Consider the following 22,444-nt stretch of genomic DNA (forward strand, 5'->3'; position numbering starts at 1 on the left):
ATACTCTTGAAAAAGAACTATTTTCCAGAACAGTAAATAGAGCGAGAAGACTGGCGTTTTGCAGCCTTTCAAATCTCTTTAATGTCTGGCTCATGGCAGGTACTGAATTTTCCTGTCTGCTGCATTCAGTCTGGTGATGTCCTGTACTGGTTAAGGTAGATGAGGAAACTCCAGTCTTGCACAGATTTGTACTTGGTGAAGGGAGCTCTCTTAACAGCCTTCAGATACCTGTGGACGTTCCCTGATGCTCCACCAAAACTCAGCAAGCGGTGGTTTTTGACAGGCTGGTTACAACGTGGAATCTGAAATCACATGAGTGAGCGTTTCGTGCTGTTTCATTCAGTCCTGTCATCTGCCTTGCATTTTGGAAGGATCTTTTACCCGGGCGCATTTTGTAGCCCCACACCTCCGTCGTTTGTGAAACACGGTTCCTGAGTTGTGCAGCCCCTTTCTTTGTTCAGGGCCACAAACCCGTGCTGGTCTCAGGCTCACGCTGGGCCCATCACGAGAGCCTTGGAGTGCCGGGACCCTGCCAAGCTCACAGTGGCAAAGGCAGGTTTTCCAAAATGCTAACTTTTGATCAGAGTTTCGAACTGTATCATGGGCAACTTCTTTGAAGTGCCAGGCTCGTGCCATTCATTTATAAGCAGGCGTCTGCCGGATGCCTGAGGCTGACGAGCTCGCTGGTGAGGCCCCAGCGAGCTCAGGGGCCTGGCGGCCTGTGCTGTGCCCAGGCCCGCTTCCCTGTTACGGGAAGCAGGGTGACGGGTGCACGGACCTCTCTCTACAATTCTGCAAGTTCTTGTGAGTCTCTGATCATCTCAAAATTAAAGTTAAAAAAAGAGATGTGTACGAAAGGGTTGAATTAATAAAATTAAATTGATTTTGACTGCTTCACGAGGGCATCCTTAACTAAAACTGGCGGTCTTTTCCTGCAAGTTTGAGTTTGTGGTGGCGAAGAACACAGTGCCTTGACTCTGAGTGCATGTGGGGCCCCGGCTCACGCTCCAGCCCTCGCGTTTCCCACCAGAGGGCGTGCCAACACTGTGAGGAAGGCAGGAATGTGCCCTCGCGGGTGCCCTGAGGACCAGCCCCGAGAGCCGCTGCCCCGTGTGCCCCTCCCCGACGCTGCTTTGGCTTCTGCCCGTCCTCGAAGGCCCCCCGGCCCCACCTGTGGGAAGTTGGTCCTCTGCCACCCCTTCTTTGCTCGTGGAGCGTCACGTGCTCCTGGGCTCGTGCTTTGTGTCCCATGGCAGGGGTGCTCTGACCTCTGTGCAGGGTCATCCGCTGCTCGAGGACAAGCAGCACCTGTCCTGCTTAACTTCTGCATGACTGCTGGGTTAGGTGTTTGAATCGCGCTGCATTACATCCCGGTCGTGGTTTAAGTTAGCGCTCGTAATAGCACCTGCCATATAGTAAGCCTCTCCGAGGTGCGCGTGGAGGAACTAAGTGCTTTACCTGCATCTTTTCTTCCCGTCCCATCAGAGGCTTCTTTGAGTGGCAGAGTTGGGGTCAGACCCACCCCCAGAGGAGCCAGCTCCCTGCCCCGCCCCCATTCTGCAGCCGGAGCGACCGTGCTCTTGAAGCATCACACGGCGCTTTGAAGGGGATTTGAATGCAGAATTGAATCACTGCTCATTTATTAACTTGAGGAGGAAAAAGTGATTTTTCCCTGTGCACCCAACCTGTATCTTGCTTATTAAATCAGATGTGTTTTACTTTGAGGTGCAGTTACAAGGCGTCGAGATACAGAGTATACGCTCCGGTTCTGGACTTCACATTGTGGAGTGTGAGACTGCTGATGTCTCTTATTTTGGTGTGAACGCTGAAGGTCCTTTTCTGGGGTAACAACGGTGCTTTCCCTCCTTGTTTCAGTTGTCGACAACAGCAGCAATTGGGCAGTGTGCGGGAAGAGTTCCGGGGTCATCTCCATGCCTGTGGCTGCTCGGGCCACTCACAGAGTCCACATGGAGGTGATGCCCCTCTTTGCGGGTTACCTGCCCCTCCCCGACGTCAGGCTGTTTAAATACCTGCCCCATCACTCTGCGCACTCGTCACAACTGGATGCTGGTAAGGACTCTGCGGTGAAGGCACCGTCCGTGCGGAGCGGCCACAGATGAGCATGGGGACAGGCTTGCTGCTTAACAGCCCGGGTCCAGGGCCAAACACTAGTCAGGGTTACGCGTCCTGGGCCCTGGTCTGGAGAGCAATCCGCCCAGGACCCAGGCGCTACATTCTCTTCAAAGGCGAGGCCGCCGTTGACATCCTTGTGCCCTGAAGGGCGACTCGGGAGGCTGGCGGCTCCCCGGGGTGGGGAGAGGTCGGCACGGGGCGGCCTCCGTCTCACTTCCTGTGCGCTTTGCAGATAGCTGGATAGAAAACGACAGCCTCTCGGTGGACAAGCACGTGGACGACCAGTTGGACAGCGGCAGCGTCCAGAGCAGGGGCAGCGTGCGCTCGGTGGCCAGCAGCGAGCACAAGGGCCTGCCCATGCCCCGGCTCCGGGCGCTGCCCCCCGGCCAGGCCTTCAATGCCAGCGCGGGCACGCAGGTCCTGGTCATCCCCAGCCAGGACGACCACGTTCTCGAAGTCAGCGTCACGTGACCACGCCCAGGGCTCACACAGTCCCCAGACCGGGCGTGCGCGCGTGCGGGCATGCGCACGCTTGAAGGGATCCTGCCTCGATTGTAACTTTCTCGCTCTAACCAGACTTTTGGTGATTCTGCCTGGCCGTGGACGCATCAGAGAATTTCAGTGTACAGCTGGTCAGCTGAGTTGCATCGTTATTTGTGTGCTGTCTGGGGTGTAAGATGCCTTGTTGTTTTCTCATCTCCCCGTCCCTGTGCTGCTGTCCTCCCGTGTTTGCCCAGAGCCCCGCTTTTTCCCTCACCCTCTGCTCAGGAAGGAGCTTCTAGTGCTCTCACCTGAGCAGCCTGCCACCTGCTGGTTCTCTGTGGAAGCCCAGGGGTCTTCCAGGTAGACTCACAGCGGGCCTTGCAGGCTTATTAGTGACACGTGTGTGCCTTTCTGGTCACACGGCTGCCCGATTTCTGGACCAGGTGGATTTGTATGTCTCCTAAGGGGTAAAACACAGTTCCTTACCCCAGATCATCTAGTTGTGCTTTTCTAGAATAACACCCTTTCTGGGCAGGGGGATGGCGCTGGGGGGTGGGTGGGGAAAGAACAAAACCCCTTCTGTGCCTTGGGATGTCAAACTGGGTGGACCTGGAGCATTCATCAGCTGGAGCCATTTTAAAGGTACTTTAAGACTAGACCAGGGCATGAGAAAGAACTCAGTATTGAAATAATTTGGAAATAAATGTTTCTGGAACCCTTTCTCCCTTCTCCCCCGATGTTGATTAGGTATTATATGCACATGGAATTAAATATATATTTATTTTAATTGTAATTGTGTCTGTGGGGGTTAGTACGTTGTTTTTCTCTCACCTTTAAACTTAGTCTTTACGTGTAACTGTAACTGTATAATGAATATTTTTCTTTTGCACCTTAAGTCTCAGAAATTAAGAGGTTCCATTTAAATGACGATTAGAGGGGTCTTCTCAGTGTATTTCTAGTCTGGTTGTAGGAAGGACGAAAGTCTTGGACTGTTATTCTCTGCTCTCCACTACATTGCAGTCATACCATGCAAATGGATTAATTTGCTCTAGGTTGTAAATTTAATTGTACATATGGTCGATTTATTATTTTTAAAAGTACAAACTAACTGATGTAATGTTTAAGTTGCACCAAAAATCAAGGACAAAATAAACGTGTGTTTGTTTTTATTGGTGTGAAAGTCACAGCTTGTAAATAAGTATTGTATGTATTAAACCTTTTCCAGCTCTCCAAAACGATGTATTTTTGTACATAAGAAATAGAGAACTCTTAATTCACTGGGAAAGTGTGGTTGGAATTGAACTTGACCAGATTAATGTGAGTGTAGCCGGTCCAGCAGAGGGTGGGGCCTCATGAATAACCTCAAGCGTGTGAGTGGTAGGGAAGAAGGAGCCTTCTGCAGAAGCTGCCACTGTCCTGGCATGCCACTTGCTGGTGGTGTGGGGCAAGAAGGCACAGGGCAAAGTGAATGTAGAGCAGAGCAGTTGCTTCCTGTGCGTGGTCTTTAGCTCGCTTAACAAATAAAGGTGGTGATCCCCGCCCCCCCACATGGTTTTCATTTGTAGAAATTGGAGAAGTGTACAAAGAAGATAAATGCTTGTATGTTTAATTAAACTTTTCAGAAATTTACCTTCCTTATGTGCAGTTTAAAACTAATAAACTAGGCAAATTAGAAGTTCACAATCTAATGATAGTTTAGGGTTTCTAACATAAGTTTGTTTTATTGTAAAAACTGATGATTGCCCTACAGATCCACCAAGCCTTGTGAATGAAGAGATCTTTGATATCTGATTCTGTCAGAAAAGCCTCTCATCCACGTGGTGAGCCTCGGAGCCCAGGGAAGGCGCCCTTGCTTCGTGTGTAATGTAGCGTTCTCTCTCACCTTCTGGAGGGGGAATGTGAGTCAGTGCTTCCCTGATTTTTGGTTGACTTTTGTGCTGGGTTCTGATCCCAGGATGAAATTCTGTAACTACTTACATATTTAGAGGAGAAAAAAATGGAGGGGAAATCCAAAATGTTTATGGTAGTTTCTTATGTCTGGAAATTGAATGAAGTCAAATTTATCACAGGTTTGTTTTTTACCCCCTAATTACCCAAAAGATCTTTTGCAATCTAAGTTACATGGGTGCCTCTGTTGTTGTTGTTGTTTTTAACACAAATGAAGAATGTCACCTAAAACTTCGTCTTTTTTTTTTTTTTTCCAACTAAAAGGCTGTAATTGGATTTTTGTTTTGTTTAAAATAAGGCTTATGTGTTTGAGACAAGCTAAGCTGGTTTTGTTGGTAAAGGTGTAGCAGCTGTTAAACAATTGTGAAGCCAGATACTGAATGTGCATCAAGAAGCAGAATATGCAGCCATTTTACAAATATCTGTGGAAGATGTAAATACTAGCAAATGAAAAAGAAAATAAGTTATAATTTTGGTGAATTTCATAGGGTCTCCTATGATTGGAAAAATTATAACTCTTCTGATTGTAATGTGGAAATTGTATTTAATCTGAAAATGACTTCTACCTACAGTTCCATTGTCAGCCCAGCCTGTAGTGGGTCGGGTTCCCATATTCGTCTTAGTTGATGGGGCTGGGTATCCCATAAAGGGTTAGTGGAGAAAAGACACACAGGCTTCTAGTCAATTTTTCTTTAGTGTTTAAAATAGAGTTATAAAATGAAATTAAACACTCCAGGTGTGTACATAAAATGAAAACTTATACAACTTTTTATAAAAGAACAAACTAGGCTGATCAAAGTGTTTTATTGTCAACTGTGATCTTTAAAAGAAATCTCCTATGTGATTTTAAAATTTGATTTTTCATGAAAATGCCCCTTTCTCTAAATGTATTCATCCTGTGCGTCAGGCTGTAAGACCCAAAAGCATTGTTGATATGGTTTGCTGGGATTCTGTGGCTGGAAAAGGTGACAAGTTGGTGACTTTGATACTGCAGGTATTAACTCCATTTTCATGGTTTACTATGAAAGTCATTTTTCACATTATTCTGTAATATATTGTTAGACTAAAGCCATTGTATTAAGACTGTTTAAAATGTAAGCATTATAATTCTGAAAATACACATTTTAAGAAGAAACTTGCTGCTGTGAACTTCATTCTTTTGCTGTGGAGTGTGAAAATTGAGTGTCTAAAGTTAAAGAACTTTCTTGTTTTCTTTCCCTAATCCTTGTTCTTGACTCTAAGCATAGATTATTTACTTTTGGGGGAGCATTAGGGATTTTTTCACAACGTATTACCCAGTAGCTCACTAGAAGTAAGACATTTCAGTGTTCAGAGTTCTCGAGTTTTTTGTAGACCTATTTGCCAGCCTGAAGTTTGACAAGGTAAAACTGCCTCTGTCATGTTTGGTAGCATCGCTAATACAATTTCTTTTCTTCGGAAAAGGTTTTCAGTTTATTCAGTCTCGTTGTTTTGGTCCCCACTTCATAATCGAGAGCTTTCGAACGAATAAGCGTGGGGTTGGACCTTCTCACCCTCCTTGGTGCCTGAACGGCTCGTCAGGGCCCGGCCCAAGCCCGTGAAGATCCAAGACTGGACTGCGGTGGGCGGTGCGGGCGGGCAGGAACCCACGCCTCGGGGGCGGGGCCGGCGGGCTGGGGCCCAGCCTCCGGCGGCGCAGCTCTTCCGGGCCCCGGGGGGGCGCTGTGGTGCGTTGGTGCGGGACCGCTCTCCTGCCCCGGAAGTGCTTGCTGCAGGCCGGGAGGCGGGGCGCAGAGGCTGCAAGCAACACACGTGTGGCGGCCGCGATGAAGTTCGCGTACCGGGTGAGCGCGGGCCGGGGGTGGTGGGGGGGTCCTTAGCCCGGGGTCCCGGTGGGGTCGCTGCTCGAGACTGCTCCTTCGGGGCCAGGGAGCCGGGCCTGGGTGGGCTGGGTCCGGCAGCACCGGTCGGTCCCTTACCATGCAGCCTGAGACAGGCCGGGCGAGGGGCCGCAGCGCCCTGGACTGGGACGGAGCGGCGGGCGTGGGCGGGAGGAGCAGGAGCGCTGCGGGAGGGTCCGGCTGAGCTCCGAGAGGGCAGCGAAAACCAGCCCGGACGGAAGTCCTGGTTCCCGGAGCCCGCAGCGCGCGACGTGGGGAGCACGAGGGGACAGAGGGCGGGGGGACAGGCGCCGAGCCCACTGGAGCGCTTCTGCATCTTCCCCACCTCTCGGGACCCTTGGCACAGTGGGCCACCCGCGGGTTTGGAGCTCTGGGCGTTTGCGCGGCCCCGCCCGCTGCTGCCACTCCCCTGAAGGCTGTTCCTCCGCAGGGCCGCCGCCTCTGGCCTTTCCCCCTCCGTCGGGTCTCAGCTCCTTACAGGCTTGGCCTGGCCCTGGCCACAGCGCGGGCCTCCAGCAGCTCCACCCCACACCCACGCTGCCCCCACCCAACCTGGTCTTCCCGCTCAGACTGCTTCCCCACTGTGACCCAAACCTCCCGCTGACCAGCTCCTCTCGGGCCTGATTTCATCCACGCTCTCCATTCCTTGGATCATCTCCCCAGTTCCGACACCATTGTCTTCTGTGTGGAATGGCACCAAAGGCTCACTGACTCCCTGCATCTCCTCTGGCTCCCGGGGTCACTTAGCATGACCTTCGAAAAAGGGGATCGATCATGGTTCACCTCTGCTTAAAACATTGGCTGACCGGACTCTCCTTGTGGCCTCCTTGGGGTTCTTAGCGCCCTGCCCGCCTGCAGCTCCAGATGCTCCTTGTCATCTGGGTTCCAGCTCAGGTGGCCCCTCTGAGGGTCCTTCCCTGACCACCCTCTGAAGTTCCTCTCCTGCCGACGGGGTTGGCTGTCTGTGCAGCATGGCGCCCTTGCAATCACAGCTCTGTCTCCATCGCCCGCCTGCCCGACGTGGAACCTGAGGGCGGCTGATGGTTGAATGAATGATTGAATGGATGGGCTGCAGCAGATTACCCTGTTCAGGAAGCCTTGAACCCAGGCTGCACTTGGGACGCTGTTCCGTTGTCACAGCTGTTCTCTTCCTGCAACGTGGGTGCTGTCCTGTCCTCCACCCGGCAGACACCCTGTCTAGAGGCTTCCCTGCGCTCACCGTGCCCCTTACCCACCCCAGCAGGAGCTCTGGGCCCCTGGGGACTGGGCTCACTTCCTCCTCTCTCTTGCTCAGGGCCTGGCCTTGTAGGTGCCCAGGAAGTGTCCCGGGGGGTGGGGGGGTGGCTAGCGGGACCCCAGAAATGATCAGGGAGCCTGCGGGGGGTCTCTGCGCCATCTCTTTGACCGGAGACCTCGCTTAGCCCTTTCCCGGAGTTGTATTTTCTTTGTGTTAAGACAGCTTTGTTTTCTTTTCAGTTTTCAAATTTGCTGGGGACAGTCTATCGGTGTGGAAACTTAAATTTTACGTGTGATGGAAATTCAGTTATCAGTCCCGTGGGAAACAGAGTCACTGTGTTTGACCTAAAAAAGTAAGTTCACTAAAATGACGTTAACAGCTGTGATCATTGTAGTCAGCAGGTAGAAACACAGTGTTTTCCTCACCTCTCTTTTTAATAGCACACCTGTTACTATTAAACAGGCGATGGAGACAGAGCCGCCTGATAGGGGGCTACGGGATTTACATAGTGCCGATGGGTCAGCAGTGGGACTGGCTGTAGGGATCCCGGTTTCTCCCTTCTAGTCTCTCAGCTGAACCCGATGTGATGAGGTTGTTGATCTTCCCTTCAGGGTAGTAGCTGCGTGTCACTTGGCTGAAACGTTTGGGAGGGGGTGCCTGGGGCATGGGAGCCGCCCTGGACTGCCGTCCGGCCGGCGTGCTCGCCGGGACCAGCTCTGTGTGCTCAGGTTCACTCTGTCTCCTGCTGAGCAAGCACGTGGCTCCGTTTCTGTCTTCTCGGGGGGAGGCTGTCACCCCTTTGCAGACATGTGTGGCCTGGGCGAGACCCTCCTGTTGCAGAGGCTGCCTGGGTCTCTGCAGGCCTCCGTTTCCGAGTCTGTAAGATGGGGCCGTAGTACTTGCCTTGCTTGCGAGTTGTTTCCTGAAGTGCAGGTTGCACCCAGGGCCAGCTGCTGGCGGGGTCCTCACTGGTGTCGATGGTGACGGGGCTATCTAGAGGAATGACCACGTGGTGGCACTATATAATAAAGAACAAAATTAGGATGTAATCCGGTGGTTGTTTATTTTTACTTAGCTTTCCATTTTTCTGTGTTTTTGCATTTCTGCAAAAAGCTTTACCGGGCATGCTGTCCCTGAGCTCACCCTCCCGTTGGACAGCTGGATTGTTTCTGGTTTCCTGACTATATGTTTCCAGGGTCCTCTCAGGATGAGGTCCTGGAAGCAAAATTGACACGTTCGAAACCCCCTTTTAAGGATTTTACATGCTTAGCGAAATTTTCTCCAGGGCGTTGTCTAATTTCTTCTCCCTCTCGAGGGAGGGGCGGTTGCGGAGTCCGGGGCTCTGGCAGGCCTGGGGGGCGGGGAGACAGGTGCAGGGTGGGTGCTGCTGGTCCAGGCTGGCCCGTTCCCCCACCCCCGCCCGATGACACCAGAGCAGCAGCGCAGCTCTGGTTTTTTGTCTCCCAGCAACAAGTCCGACACTCTGCCTCTGGCCACTCGGTACAACATCAAGTGTGTGGGGCTGTCCCCGGACGGCCGCCTCGCCATCATTGTCGATGAAGGTAACCGCCCTCGGCCAAGAGGTGGCGACGGCATGGGGTGGTGACCGCGGGGCGGGTGGGGCGGGTGTCCAGCTGACCCGAGGCCGACACTAAGACCCCTGGGGGTCCAGGCCCTCATGGTCCCCGCGCCTCCCTCGGTTGCTTCCGTGTCTGGGGCCCCGGTGGGCCTCGGGCGGGCATGCGGGGTGTCCTCCCTGGTCGTGTGCCGCCAGCACCGCGGGGCCGGGCCTCACGACCTGATGCCTGCGTGCGACGTGCGGGGCCTCGCTCTGCTCTCCCTTCCCGCAGGGGGCGACGCGCTGCTCGCCAGCCTGGTCTGCAGGGCCGTGCTGCACCGCTTCCACTTCAAGGGCGCTGTGCACAGCGTCTCCTTCTCCCCCGATGGCAGGTACGCAGCTGCGGGCGGGGCGGGAGCTGTCGAGCTGCAGGCTCCCTCGCGCCTGGCGGGCTCGGACGTCACCGCGGCGGCCACAGGCAGTCCCTGAGCCCGCGCCCCTCTGGGTCCCCCTCTGGATCCGGGCTGCACAGGCCCCTCCTCTCCTCCCCGGGGCTGGTGCTCACACCTCGAGTGGGAGGTTCTGCAGGTTCTTGTCCAAAACCGTCTCCAGGGAAGCTGTGCCCCCAGACAGCGGGGTCATGAAGGAGCCCTGGTGCTGAGCGGCACCGACCCTGGCCTTGACCCCCGCTGGCAGGAGGACGTGGCGAGTCCCGGGCCTGCTCTGGGCTCCAGGGCTGTGGGAAGGGGGGTTGTCCCGGCTGCTCACGCCCACGCTGGCCGGCTGTGCCGTGGAAGGGGCGGCTCCAGCAGTCAGCCGTGAGCCCCGCCCCACGTCCACCCTCAGGGACCCCGGAGAAGGCGTCCTGGGCAGGGACCGCGCCCGGGTCCTGTCACAGGGCCTGTCTGTGTCTTGCGTTCGGTTCCACCCAGGGCTGTCTGAGCTTGGCCTGGCCTTCGTGACCGCCCCCTGGGCCGACGGGAACACCTGAGGGGGCTCTGCTCCGGGGCAGAGGTGTGGCAGGGCCCGGGGTCTGTCCACTTCTTCCCTGACTCTGTCCGCCCGGAGAAGGGGGGACTCGGGGCCCGTGAGAGGCAGGGTTAGGGCCCCAGGTTTGCCGCCTGTAGGGCTGGCCTCGGAGCAGGAGAGCGGCCCTCTCTGGAGCTCTGCGCTGGGCTCGGGGCCCTCACTGGCGTTGGATGTTGATGGCACCCGTTTCTGCGGCAGGAAATTTGTTGTCACCAAAGGCAACCTTGCTCAGATGTACCACGCCCCTGGGAGGAAGCGGGAATTCAACGCGTTTGTTCTGGACAAAACCTACTTCGGGCCGTACGATGAGACCACATGCATTGACTGGACAGACGACTCCCGGTGAGGCCTGGTTGGGGTGGGGCTGGGCATAGGAGGGGCCCGAGGGGAACCTGTAAACAGCAGCTTGTTGGGGAACTCGGGGTGACTTGTCGCACCCCCGTCTTGTTTTCAAATGGTCTCTCACGAGCCTCGTGTGGCACAGGGTGCAGGCCTGGCTCCTGGGTCTGAGTCAGGTCTGTCTGGCCCTTGTCACCGGAAACCAGAGCAGAGCGCGGCCCTGGATGAGGACCGCGACAAGCCAGCATGCGGTGGCCCAGCTTCCAGGGCAGCTGCGGGCAGGAGGGGAGCTGGCGGGCGCCGCCCAGCCGTCCCTGAGAGGGGCTGGCTGCGTCCCCGCTGCCTGGGTTCTGTGCGCCGGGAGCGGGAGGGGAGGCTGGTGGCAGCTGCCACTTCATGCACCAGGCGGGCTGTTCGCACGTGGTTGGCCACAGTGCGGGGCGCGCAGCCCCCAGGCGCGCAGTGCGTCCGCTGGAGACGCGGGTGGGCTCCTCGGGGGTGGGTCTGCGGGGAGGACCGGGCGCCCCGTAGCCAAGCCTTCCTGCCCTTCCACGGGTCCTGGGATCGAGGGCAGGTCAGGGAGGCGTGAAGAGCAGGGTCCCCAGGCAGCCCCCCACGGGCTCAGTGGTCGGTTCTCAGGCTCCCCTGGGCTGCCCCCCAAGAGACTGCTTTGCTCGGAGGGACGGTGACACACGTGCAGTGAGGCTCCTGGTCCCGGGAGAAGCACAGGTGGAGGCAGCAGACCAGAGCTGTCCCCGCCTGGAGCCTTGGGCGTCTCCCCTGTGCCCGGGGACCCCCCGGGGAGGCTGACACCTGCACGCCTGAGGCTGAGCTGTGACTCCCCGTCCCCTAGGTGCTTTGCGGTCGGGAGCAAAGACATGTCCACGTGGGTGTTTGGGGCCGAGCGGTGGGACAACCTCATCTACTACGCGCTGGGGGGACACAAGGACGCCATCGTGGGCTGCTTCTTCGAGTCCAGCAGCCTGGACGTACGTCCCCGGTCACAGCCTCGAGTGGGCGCTGGGCCCTCCCCTGAGGCTGCTCCCGGCTCCCTGGGGAGGCTGGGGCCGCGGTAGCCGGGGCAGGCTTGGGAGGTGCCTGTGCAGCCTGGGCCGCCACGGGCTGGGGGTCAGGGCGACCCAGGCTCTCGCGTCTCCCCCCGCAGCTGTACACACTCAGCCAGGACGGCGCCCTGTGCGTGTGGCAGTGTGACACCCCCCCTGAGGGCCTGAGGCTGAAAGCCCCCGCAGGCTGGAAGGCGGACCTGCTGCAGAGGGAGGGCGAGGACGAGGACGAGGACGAGGACGGGGCGGAGAGGGAGACCACCATCCGCGGGAAGGCCGCCCCGGCTGCCGAGGAGCAGCGGGGGAAAGTGCAGTACTCGCGGGTGGCCAAGTAGGTCTCCCGCCTGCACGGGGTGGGCCTTGCGCCCTCTGGGGCGCGTTGTGATTCCTGCCCCGGGGCCCCAGGTGGGGGCGGGCGGGTGAGGAGTCGGGGGTACCTGGGGATGTGCGGTCCCAGGCAGACCAAGGGTCAGGAGCTGGGAGCGCAGAGCTGCGAGTGTGAGGACGTGGTGGGTCATCCTCAGGATGAGGGCAGTGCTGTGAGGCTGCCCTCTCTCTGCGTGCCCTGGGGGTCGGGGTGGGGCTGTGGGACCAGCCGAGCTCTCTGGTCCTCTTCCCACAGTTCTTGTGTCCCTGCCTGCTTAGGTACTTCTTCAATAAAGAAGGGGATTTCAACCATCTGACAGCTGCAGCGTATCACAAGAAGGTCCACCTCTTGGTCACTGGTTTTGCTTCCGGAATCTTCCACCTTCACGAGCTCCCGGAGTTCAACCTCATCCACTCCCTGAGGTCAGCGACTCTGCTCTGTGTGGTCACGTGTGTGCATGCGTGTGTGTGCACGCGTGTGTGTGTGTGCGCGCACGCGCTCTCTCTGTCCGCCGGCGGGCAGTGGGGGAAGGTGGAAGCCGTGCTGTGCCCGTCTGGACCGAGGGCCGTGGAGTGGCCAGGAGGCCCGTCCAGCCACACAGATGGCTTCCCAGGACACTTGCCCCTTCCTCTGTCCTGGATTAGAGAGATTGGGGACGCTGCTGCCCTGCCCCCATCTCAGACGTGCAGTCCCCTGGGCCCCATCCACCCCCCAGTCAGAGGGAGCTTTGGTTCCACGTGTAGATCACATTGTTTTTATTTCCTGTTCTCATTTTTCTTCTCTTGCTTTTTTGGAACGTTGAGAAAACTAAAAGTACTGGTTTCCCGAAGTCACGCAGCTTCGAGGTTTTGAACGCGGGGCAAGAAAACTCTGGGTTTTCTGATGCACTCAGTGAAGTGAATCGTCTGTGTCTAGTAAACGGGTGGGGAGGAAGTGGGTGCTGCTAGCAGGGAGACCTGGCCCTGTCCTCCCTCGCACGGCCACCCCGGGGAAGGGATGGGGGCCCTTGCTGTGCTGACCGAGCCCCGCGTTTCTCCGCAGCATCTCGGATCAGAGGGTCTCGTCCATCGCCATCAACGGCTCTGGGGACTGGATCGCCTTCGGGTGCTCAGGTTGGTACCTGGGTTTGTGAGGACAGGAGCGGGACTCTTCCTCCGGGAAGCCTGCCGGCCATCCCACCTCCCCCCAAGGTGCCGCGCCAGGCCAGCAGCCAGGTGGCTCACTACGAAGGAGCAGCCGCTGAAACTTCCTGCACAAAGGCTCCTCTGAGTCCTGAGTCCCGTTGCCGCCTGAATCCTGGCCTCCCTCGGCAGCACCTGGCCTGTCGCCTTGGCCTCGGGCGGGTGACGCGGGAGGTTGGCGTCTCCGTGCTGGGGCTCCTTGTTCAGGTGGAGGCTGACGGCACCTGCCTCAGGCCGAGACGGGCGAGCGGTGTCATGAGCAGTCCCCGTGTGCCCCGCAGGCCTGGGCCAGCTGCTGGTGTGGGAGTGGCAGAGCGAGTCCTACGTGCTCAAGCAGCAGGGCCACTTCAACAGCATGGTGTCCCTGGCCTACTCCCCCGACGGGCAGTACATTGTGACCGGCGGGGACGACAGCAAGGTGGGCCGCGGGGGTGGCGAGGGGGCGCCGGAGGGGTCCTGTCCCTGTTCTGCTGGCCTGGCTGAGGCGGGGTGCAGCACCGTGGCCAGGCCCTGACTTGGGTTCAGCCTGGAGCTCCAGAGCCCACCGGCCTCATCTGGCTTCCCGAGAAGCCGTTTGCAGACTTGCCCGGTCTGAGTGGAGAGGCTTTGGGTGTCTGTTTCCCCCTTTTTGGCTCGGTTTTCTGGGCACGTCTAAGGGGTCCATGGTGCCAGCAGCTGCTCTCTGATGTGGGAGGCTGACCCCCCCGCAGCCCCCCAGTCCTCGCTCGCAGGGGCACCCCCGTGGGGTGTCCTGAGCCGTGGCGCTACCCGCCACAGGTCAAGGTGTGGAACACCCTCAGTGGCTTCTGCTTCATCACTTTCACGGAGCACTCGAGTGGGGTCACCGGCGTGACCTTCACCACCACTGGCTACGTCATCGTGACCTCTTCCATGGACGGGACCGTGCGCGCCTTTGACCTTCACAGGTGACCTTCCTGCGGGGATGCCTGCCCCGCAGCCTCTCCCCGTGTGCTGGGCTGTGAGAGCGAGGCTGAGGGTTCTGGGCTCGTCGGTCAGACACAGGGTGAGGCCCACGAGAGCTCGTGGGCCCCGGAACCGTCCCGACCGGGCTGTCCTCCCGCAGGTACCGCAACTTCCGCACCTTCACGTCCCCGCGCCCCACCCAGTTCTCCTGTGTGGCCGTGGACTCGAGCGGGGACATCGTCTCTGCTGGGGCCCAGGACTCTTTTGAGATCCTCATCTGGTCCATGCAGACAGGCAGGCTCCTCGACGTAAGGGCCGCGAGTCCAGGAGCTGCGCTCTTGGCCAGGGGCTGGGGTGGGGAGGGGGCCTGGCTGACCTGAGAGGAGTGGGGGACAGAGTCACATCCCGGGCACGGGCAGCACCGTTTACACACGTTTCCTGGGTGGGCTCCCCTTCCTGGCCCACACCGCAGCCCAGCGGCCACGGCCTGTGCAACCCGGGGTGGCCCGCTGGGCGTCTGTCGTCCTCAGAGCTCTTTTCTGAACGGCCGTAGGTTTTGTCCGGCCACGAGGGGCCCATCAGTGGTCTGTGTTTTAACCCAATGAAGTCGGTCTTGGCCAGCGCCTCCTGGGACAGGACGGTACGTCTGTGGGACATGGCGGACAGCTGGAGGACCACAGAGACGCTGGCCCTCACCTCCGACGGTAAGCGGCACCCGGGCACTGGGGGGAAGGCCCGGTCTCGGGCGCGTGGTTGGATAAACCCAGGGCTCCAAGCGCCGTGGGCTGTTAGGGTTGGCGGCCTGGTTTTGTCACTTGGCATGGGGCTCCCCCAGGGGAGCAAGCCGGGGGCCCTGCTGTAGCAGCTTCCTGCTGCTTCCTGGGCATGAGGCCCTGTCCTGGAGCCCCACTGCCCGCGCTCGGGGGCAAAGCGTCCTGGTGCGCAGCCGGCCGGGCTGCAGAGCTGATGGGTCATGGCGAAGACCGAGCTGCCCGTGTCTGGCCCTCACGGAACCCGGTCGTTGGCCCCGGGGCTTGTGGTCTCTGTGGTGGTCTCTGCTTCCTGCCACCCGACCCGGCTCTGATTCAGGCTTTTAGCCACTGGCCCCCTGCGTCTTCTGGGGGCCTCTGTACCACCCCCGCCTCCAGCTAGTCTGTCTCTAGCCTGCCCGTGACCTCCATGTGACGCCTCCCGCCCAGAGCCCTCCACTTGGCCGCCCCTGCTCGGTAATGCCTTGTGCACGTCCTGCGGCCCCCAGGCCCTCAGGGTGCCGGGATGAGGGCAGCTCAGCGTGGCCCGTCGCCCGGAGCCCAGGGTCTTCCTCGGCCCTAATTCCGCGCCTCTTCTCAGCTCTGGCCGTGACCTTTCGCCCTGACGGTGCCGAGCTGGCTGTGGCCACGCTGAACTCGCAGATCACCTTTTGGGACCCCGAAAGCGCGGCGCAGACGGGCTCCGTCGAGGGCAGGCACGACCTCAAGACGGGAAGGAAGGAGCTGGACAAAACCACTGCCAAGCACTCGGCCAAGGGGAAGTGCGTGCTCGGTGGGGCTGTCCCGGAGCCCAGGAGCTCCTCAGCGGGGGCCCCTCCCAGAGGGGCAGGGTGTTGGCGGGGTCCGTGTGGATGAACAGGCTTCTGCATCCTCCCACCCCGAGGACCAGAATCTGGGGGCCCGTTTTCAGTTCTCTCGGGTGCATCCCTGCCAGTGTCATTGCCGGGCCCACTGGTGACTCTGTTTCACCTTTTGAGGAACGCCCCCGCCAGACTGTTTTGCAAGGAGCCTGCACAGTTTACATCCCCCCAGGGCAGGGGCTTCCGCTGTCCCCACATTATTAGCAATGCTCCTTCCTGCCTGTTTTTAAAAATCCCAGCTGTCCTGGTGGGTGTGAGCTGGTGCCTCATAGTTTTGGTTTGCGTTTCCCTGAGCAATGAAGTTCTTGGCATCTTTTCACATGCCGGTGGACCATTTGTGTGTGGGCTTTGGGGAACTTTTCTTCAGAGCATCTGCCTGTTCTAATGGGCTGTCTGTCTGTGTTGCTGAGTTGTAAGAGCTCTTTGTGTACTTGAGACATGAGACCCTCATCAGATATAAACTTTGCAAGTATCTTCATCTTCTTCCTCCTGTGGCTCGTCTGCACTTTCTCAAAGGTGTTGTTTGAAGCACGTTTTTAATTGTGACAAAGGCCCACTTGTATATTTTTTCCCTTGTCACTTGTGCTCTCGGTGTTGTATCTAAGAATCCTCTGCCCAATCCAAGGTCACCGTCTCGAGTCCTGTGAGCCAGCAGGGCAGTGAGCGCCACTGTGAGCGGGGCGGGTGGGCCCCCCCCTCCCCGCGGCCCTTCTGGGAGCCGCCCTGCCTCTCGGAAGCTGCAGCGTTGCCCCTCCTCCAGGCGCCGTGCTGCCCGGAAGGAGCCTGGTGACTGGGCCACGGGTTCTGACCCCGCAGGGTTTAGGCCAGAGCCCTGGAGGATGGCGGGGAGGGCGCTGTTCGCCTCTGGGTGGCAGCTGAGTCCACGTCCCCTCTGCGCAGGGCCTTCACCACTCTGTGCTACTCTGCGGACGGCCGGAGTATCCTGGCGGGAGGGATGTCCAAGTTCGTGTGCATCTATCACGTCAAGGAGCAGATTCTCAGGAAGAAGTTCGAGATCTCCTGCAACCTCTCTCTGGACGCCATGGAGGTGAGCGAGTGCTGCAAGGCCGCAGAGCAGGGCCCGGGGGGCTGCACGGGACCCCTGTGTGGTCCCTGCTGCGAACGTCCGGGGCTGCCCGGCCTCGCCCATGGCCCTGCTCACGCCCCGGCTCCACGGGGACCTGGGGGGGTGGGCGGCCTCTGGACAGGTGCGCCTGCCCGGGTTCACCTGCTCTGGCTCCCCTGCCGGGCGAGGGGCATCTGCGTGCGGCTGTAAGCCCGCCCGCCTGGGTGTTCCGGGGTGGGCTGTCCTCGTCATGTCCCCGGGACGCGCAGCAGGACGGGCTGTGGCAGGTGGCAGCAGACGCCACCCCACGTGCGGCTCCCTCGCAGGCTCACGCGCGCCCTTCGTTCGGCTGTCGGGTTAGAGAATCCGCCCACCACGGGGCTGGCCGCGGGAGCCCGGGGGAGGCGCTGCCCTGTCCTGTCTCAGGCTCCGTGTGCCCCGTGGGGTTGCAGGCAGGGCTGGCCGCCCCCCAGCCTGTGCTGGCGGCACAGGAGGGAGGTGGGGCAGACGAGCGTACCCTCCCTGCACCTCCCGCAGTGAGATGTCCGGGTTTCGCCCTTTAGGAATTTTTGAACCGAAGGAAAATGACAGAGTTTGGCAACCTGGCGCTCATTGACCAAGACGCCACGGAGGAGGGCGGGGTCACGATACCGTTGCCGGGCGTAAAGAAGGGTGAGCAGAGGGTCCTCGTGTGTCCCCCGGGCCAGGGCGCGGCAGGCCGCCCTGCTCACCACCTGCTTTTCCTGGGGGATGGCGGGCGGTGTTGCTCTCGTCGGGGCTGCGGCGACTGACGTCCAGGAACTCTGGCGCTGGTGGCCAGGGCGCGGGGTCCCCCCTGCGAGTGGCTGGGCGTCTGGCCGGTGCCCAGCCCTGTGCCTTGCGCCTGCCCCCGGGGGGGCTTCAGGGCAAGCCCAGTGTCGGGCTGGCAGCCTCCCCGGCCTGAGGGCCCTGAGGGGCTGGAACCACCTGCCTCGCAGCCTGGGCTGGGCAGGGCTTTTCTCTGGAACAGACACGCCGGCTGCTGGCCAGGCCGGAGCCCAGAGAGCGGCCGCCCTGAGGGCTCGTCCGTGGAGGCCGGCAGCGCCCACGAAGCAGCACCTGAGGCCCCGACATGGGGCTGCTGCTCCCGCTGGGTCCGCAGGGCGGGCCTCCCTTTGTGGGGCGAGTGGTGAGGGACGTGCTGCCCTGTGACGGGCGGTGCCTCTGTTCCCAGGTGACATGAGCTCCCGGCACTTCAAACCTGAGATCAGGGTGACTTCGCTCCGCTTCTCCCCCACCGGTGCGCACTGGCTGTCGGGTCACTGATGTGGGAGGGGTGGGCTTGGTCCCGAGGGCCTTCCGGGCCTGCGGTGTGCACGGTGGGCCTGTCAGCCCACTCCCGGGGCGAGGGCAGCAGGGAGCCTCTGGCCGGCTCTGGGCACCGCCGACCCCCGGGGGTAAGACGTGGCCATCTTTGTCCCCGCTGGCGGACGGCCATGGAAGCTGTGGCTTCAGACACGCCCAGCTTCCAAGCGGGGAGGTAGGCCCCTGCCCTGAGCGCCCTGCCCGTGTGCCTGTCGGCGGACCCAGGAGTGTCGGGCAGGGGAGGGAGGGGGGCGGGGCTGCAGCAGGCTGACCCTCACGGGGCGCTCCTTCCCAAGGGGCCGGCGTCCCCCAGGCTCCCTCCCCCCGTTGCACTCAGGACCCCGGGGACGTATTCAGTGCCTGTCCTTCAAAACATGGGGAAAAGCGGGAATAAGCGTTCAGGAAGCCTTTGTCAAGTCTGCTTGATTTCCCAGGGCGCTGCTGGGCGGCCACCACCACCGAGGGGCTCCTTATCTACTCCCTGGACGCCCGGATGCTCTTCGACCCATTCGAGCTGGACACCAGCGTCACGCCTGCGCAGATCCGGGCGGCGCTGTGCCAGCGGGACTTCACCAGGGCCATCCTCATGGCCTTCCGGCTCAACGAGAGGAAGCTGCTGCAGGAGGCCCTGGAGTCGGTGCCCTGGGACGAGAGTGAGCCCGGGCCAGGGCTGGGGAGGCCCGCGGGGCCGAGGGGGCCCTGCGGCCACACGCGGCGGCCGGGTCTCTGCACGTGCAGAGCTGTGAGCGCGTCTCTCCTGACAGGTTCTTCGCGGGCTGAGTGGGACTTTCCTCCTTCTCTTCCAGTTGGGGTCATCAGCTCCTCCCTGCCTGACGTGTACGTGGAGAAGGTGCTGGAATTTTTAGCTTCATCCTTCGAAGAGTCTCGCCATCTAGAATTCTACCTCATATGGACTCAGAAACTGCTTATGGTCCACGGACAGCAGCTCAAGTCCAGGTACGACCCGCCCGCCCCCTTGGCCACCTGTCACTGGGCCAGCTGTCTGTGTGGATGCACAGACCAGGGGAGGCTTTCACAAGCGCACAGCGCGGAGCAGGTCCGGGTGGCCTGGTGGTGGCCGCCACGCTGAGGGACGTCTCCTTTCCAGAGTGGGGACACTGCTGCCGGCAGTTCAGTTCCTGCAGAAGAGCATCCAGCGCCACTGGGACGACGTCTCCAAACTGTACGTGTCTCAGGAGTGGCTGATGGGCAGGGCGGGGCTTTCACTGGCACCAGCAGGTTCCAGTTGGTTCCGCGCCAGGGCCGCTCCCTGTGTTGTCTGATGTGGGGACAGAAGGCCTCAGTGTCGGCCTTACTGATGTGAGTCCCGTGTGCCCTCGGCAGCTGCGACTGGAACCGCTACAATATGCAGTACGCTCTGGCCGTTTCTAAGCAGCGGGGCCTGAAGCGGCCCTTGGAACCACCGGGCGGCGAGGAGGAAGCAGATGCACCCGAGGACGGTGACGGCAGCCTGCGCCTGCTCCGGAGGGGGCCTGGGGATGCAGACGGGCCGCTGGCCTAGGGCCGGCCGCCCGCAGCCCTGCTGGCTTCGGTTGGGATGTTGGGCAAGGTGGGACCTCCACCGCGGGGGGCAGCCGGGACGCAAGGGCACTGTCGCCAGGACTCGCTCTTCTGCAAGAACCACACGCGGCCACGGGGTCAGTGTGTGAGCTGACGGGTCCCTGGCAGGCACGGGCTTGGCACCCAGGGCCCAGGAGTGTCTGCCACCAAAAGCACCCTGCAGAGAGGTGAATGGGCTCACGTGTACAGACTCAAACTTTGTATGAGTTTTTATGTTTTTAATATAAAGTTTTGATAATTTTAGAGATGAAAAAGATGCGTATTTCTACACTGTAGGTATTAAGTCTGAAGTTGAAATGTTTGTAACGTGTCCTGGGTGTGATCGTCGTGCTGGGGGATCAGGGCCACCTGCCTTGCTGGCACCTCTGTGCCAGGGAACAGGTGAGCAGGGCAGGTGGCTCGCCCTCACGGCCCCAGCCTAGGCTGCCAGCCCCATCATCCCTGCACAGGGTCTGGCAGGGAACATCTGCTTGACTCTGACCTTGGAGAGGGGCCTGGGGCTGGGCCTGGACAGGCTTTCCAGGGAGACCCATCAGACCTGCTGGCCAGCTCTGAGAGGAAGACTCCATCCTGTGATGCCCCTTGGGAAGGGTCACTGTGAGGGCAGCCTAGATCACAGCCAGGCCCCTGGTCCCTTGGTAGCTACGGCCTCCAGGGTCAGGACACAGGCCCTAGCCTGCAGGTCACCAGAGGTGCGGCCACGAGTCACTGGACCATTATTAGGATGGACGGCAGGCAGGTTCTTGCTAGTCTGGTGGGGCTGTGTGCTCTTCTATCTGCTTATGAAACGCATGTGCTATCTCGGGATGGAGTCATTTCCTTTGTAAATATGATGTCTATCAGAGCCTCTTCTGTTCTTGGGTATTAAGGTAGAAAATAAATACATTGATAGTCTTGTATTTTCAGATGCAAATAACTCATCTGTAAACTATCCCCGTGGTCCTGAAAGGAACTGGGATGGACCCTGTTTTTCTCCTCCTCCCATCTTCCTGCCAGGGGTTGTCACACACCGAGCTTGAGACACAAACACTGACTCACCTCTCAAAAGCCACTGCAGCAGGGGGTGAAAGGCAGTGGGGTCTGTCATCCTAACCCCCAGTTGGGGAAAGATACACTCAGCCCCGCCAGCCCTCTCCCAGGCTCCCCCACTAATGATTAAAGGAGGACTAAATAATATAACCTTGACGTTCTTCTAGAGGCTACCCTAATACCCACTCCCGAAGCAAAATTCTCGTGTAATTTGACCTCCCTTTGCACCCTTTACAGTTCACTTAACGATGTACTTAAATGCTTCCCTACAGAGCTCGGACCACCGTTCATCCACAAGCCAGGACACCCTAGCAAGTGGGAGCCACTGAAAACTATAACCTTCCAACTTGTAACTATTCTGTGGAGAAATCTAAAATGAGCCAGAAGAGGAACTGACCCGAACCAAAGATGGTCAAGCCTTCCAAGGATACTCCCAACTTGCCTGGAGGGCCTTAGAACACACTGCCTACCAAGAGCCCATCAAATGGCAAAAATGGGTTCAAGCACACCAAAATAAGAGTTGGTGTACTAGGCTCCCAAACAAAGAAGCCTGCAGCTCACCAGACCCTACAAGCTGGCCCCATTCTCACGTCACTCACGTGCCACTAACTCCTCTTTGGCCCCAGCTCTCTGGCCTCTGCAGAAACACACGTGGATGACGATGTGGACATCAGGAGGCTGTGTGTTCCTCTGTGGGGCCCAGAGAGCCCAAACCGAAAGGAAATGTCCCCAGCAAAGCCCACTGGGGCCCCCGGGAAAAACAGGATGGAATCCAGGTGATACGGTCCAACCTCTTTTGTGTTTATTCTACTTTTACTTGGCTGTAGGGGGCCTCGTGCAGAGGCTTCCCACCTAACGTGTCGGATTAGTGTTCCCAGTGCAAAGCGGCTCTGCCTGACAGCCCGACTGGGTGAGCCGTGCGCAGAAGTGCTGCACCCGCCTGACCCACAATGACTCCACCCCTCCCTCTGCCAGAACCCTATAAAGCAGCACCGCCCCTGGGCCTTTCAGGGGAGACCCTGTGCTGTAGAGCAAGCTCCCGTCTCTCCATTCTTTGATCAAAGAATACAGCTTTCCTTTGCTTCTCAACTGAACCTGGTCTCTGTCTACTGGTGCGAGTGACACTGGGCAGAAGGATGCTTATTGGTGCCCGACTCAAAAGGGTCGGTAACACGTCCACCCCAGGAGAGCAGACAAAAGGGAGGCGGCCTCAGACTTAATAGTCACGGGCACGGGCTTAGCACCAGGATGAGCAGCCCCACGGGGACGGGGGTGCCTGTCACGAGGCCACCCTTCAAAATCTACCTGCCTCAGTGGAGGAACTGGCCAAAACGCCAGCCTCTAGCTAGACTGACTGAAGATCGTGGTGAGTTCCATAGCCAAGGTAGTAATGGATAACCGAACAGCCTTCGGTTACCCCGTGGCAGAACAAGGCGGCGTCTGTGTGGCTGCAACACCTGCTGGTGCGTGTGGACAAATACCACATACCACCCAGTGTAAAGGAAATAACACCAACAGGCCAGCTGGTGACACAGCATTGGTAATCGCGCCCCGGAGGCATGGAATTCTATAAAGGGCTTTCTCCCCAGTAAGTCGGCCATTTACTCCATCCACTGACACTTCCTTGAGTCACAGCGCTACTGATTCTTCTG

General features: G+C 58.9%; 2 protein-coding genes across 5 annotated transcripts in view; both read left to right on the plus strand.

Annotated features, from left to right (window-relative positions):
• Nucleotides 1–5,692, plus strand: part of TRAPPC10 (trafficking protein particle complex 10) — a 92,111-nt gene extending 86,419 nt beyond the window's left edge. For 2 of the 3 annotated variants that reach the window (XM_036850264.1, XM_036850266.1), the window contains exons 22-23: nucleotides 1,876–2,070; nucleotides 2,366–5,692. In XM_036850264.1, coding sequence (XP_036706159.1) covers nucleotides 1,876–2,070; nucleotides 2,366–2,604 — 434 coding nt within the window. In that variant the 3' untranslated portion in view covers nucleotides 2,605–5,692. The remainder of the gene's footprint in view (nucleotides 1–1,875; nucleotides 2,071–2,365) is intronic. The other variant, XM_036850265.1, reaches the window with a different exon arrangement.
• Nucleotides 5,693–6,305: 613 nt separating this feature from the next.
• Nucleotides 6,306–20,657, plus strand: PWP2 (PWP2 small subunit processome component). Of its 2 annotated transcripts, XM_036851287.1 has the most exons (21): nucleotides 6,306–6,386; nucleotides 7,920–8,032; nucleotides 9,148–9,242; nucleotides 9,531–9,630; nucleotides 10,466–10,609; nucleotides 11,460–11,595; nucleotides 11,772–12,001; nucleotides 12,316–12,459; nucleotides 13,079–13,149; nucleotides 13,500–13,636; nucleotides 13,996–14,144; nucleotides 14,303–14,450; nucleotides 14,696–14,846; nucleotides 15,493–15,673; nucleotides 16,673–16,820; nucleotides 17,402–17,510; nucleotides 18,052–18,117; nucleotides 18,617–18,835; nucleotides 18,989–19,139; nucleotides 19,291–19,365; nucleotides 19,527–20,657. In XM_036851287.1, exons 1-21 carry the CDS (start codon nucleotides 6,369–6,371, stop codon nucleotides 19,702–19,704), a joined length of 2,763 nt encoding a protein of 920 aa, XP_036707182.1. In that variant the 5' UTR covers nucleotides 6,306–6,368; the 3' UTR covers nucleotides 19,705–20,657. The 2 variants fall into 2 exon arrangements, with proteins under 2 accessions (XP_036707182.1, XP_036707184.1); XM_036851289.1 differs by lacking the exon at nucleotides 18,052–18,117.
• Nucleotides 20,658–22,444: the final 1,787 nt, after the last annotated feature.

Source organism: Balaenoptera musculus, chromosome 4 (genome assembly GCF_009873245.2).
Source record: "Balaenoptera musculus isolate JJ_BM4_2016_0621 chromosome 4, mBalMus1.pri.v3, whole genome shotgun sequence".
Classification (NCBI taxonomy): domain Eukaryota; kingdom Metazoa; phylum Chordata; class Mammalia; order Artiodactyla; family Balaenopteridae; genus Balaenoptera; species Balaenoptera musculus.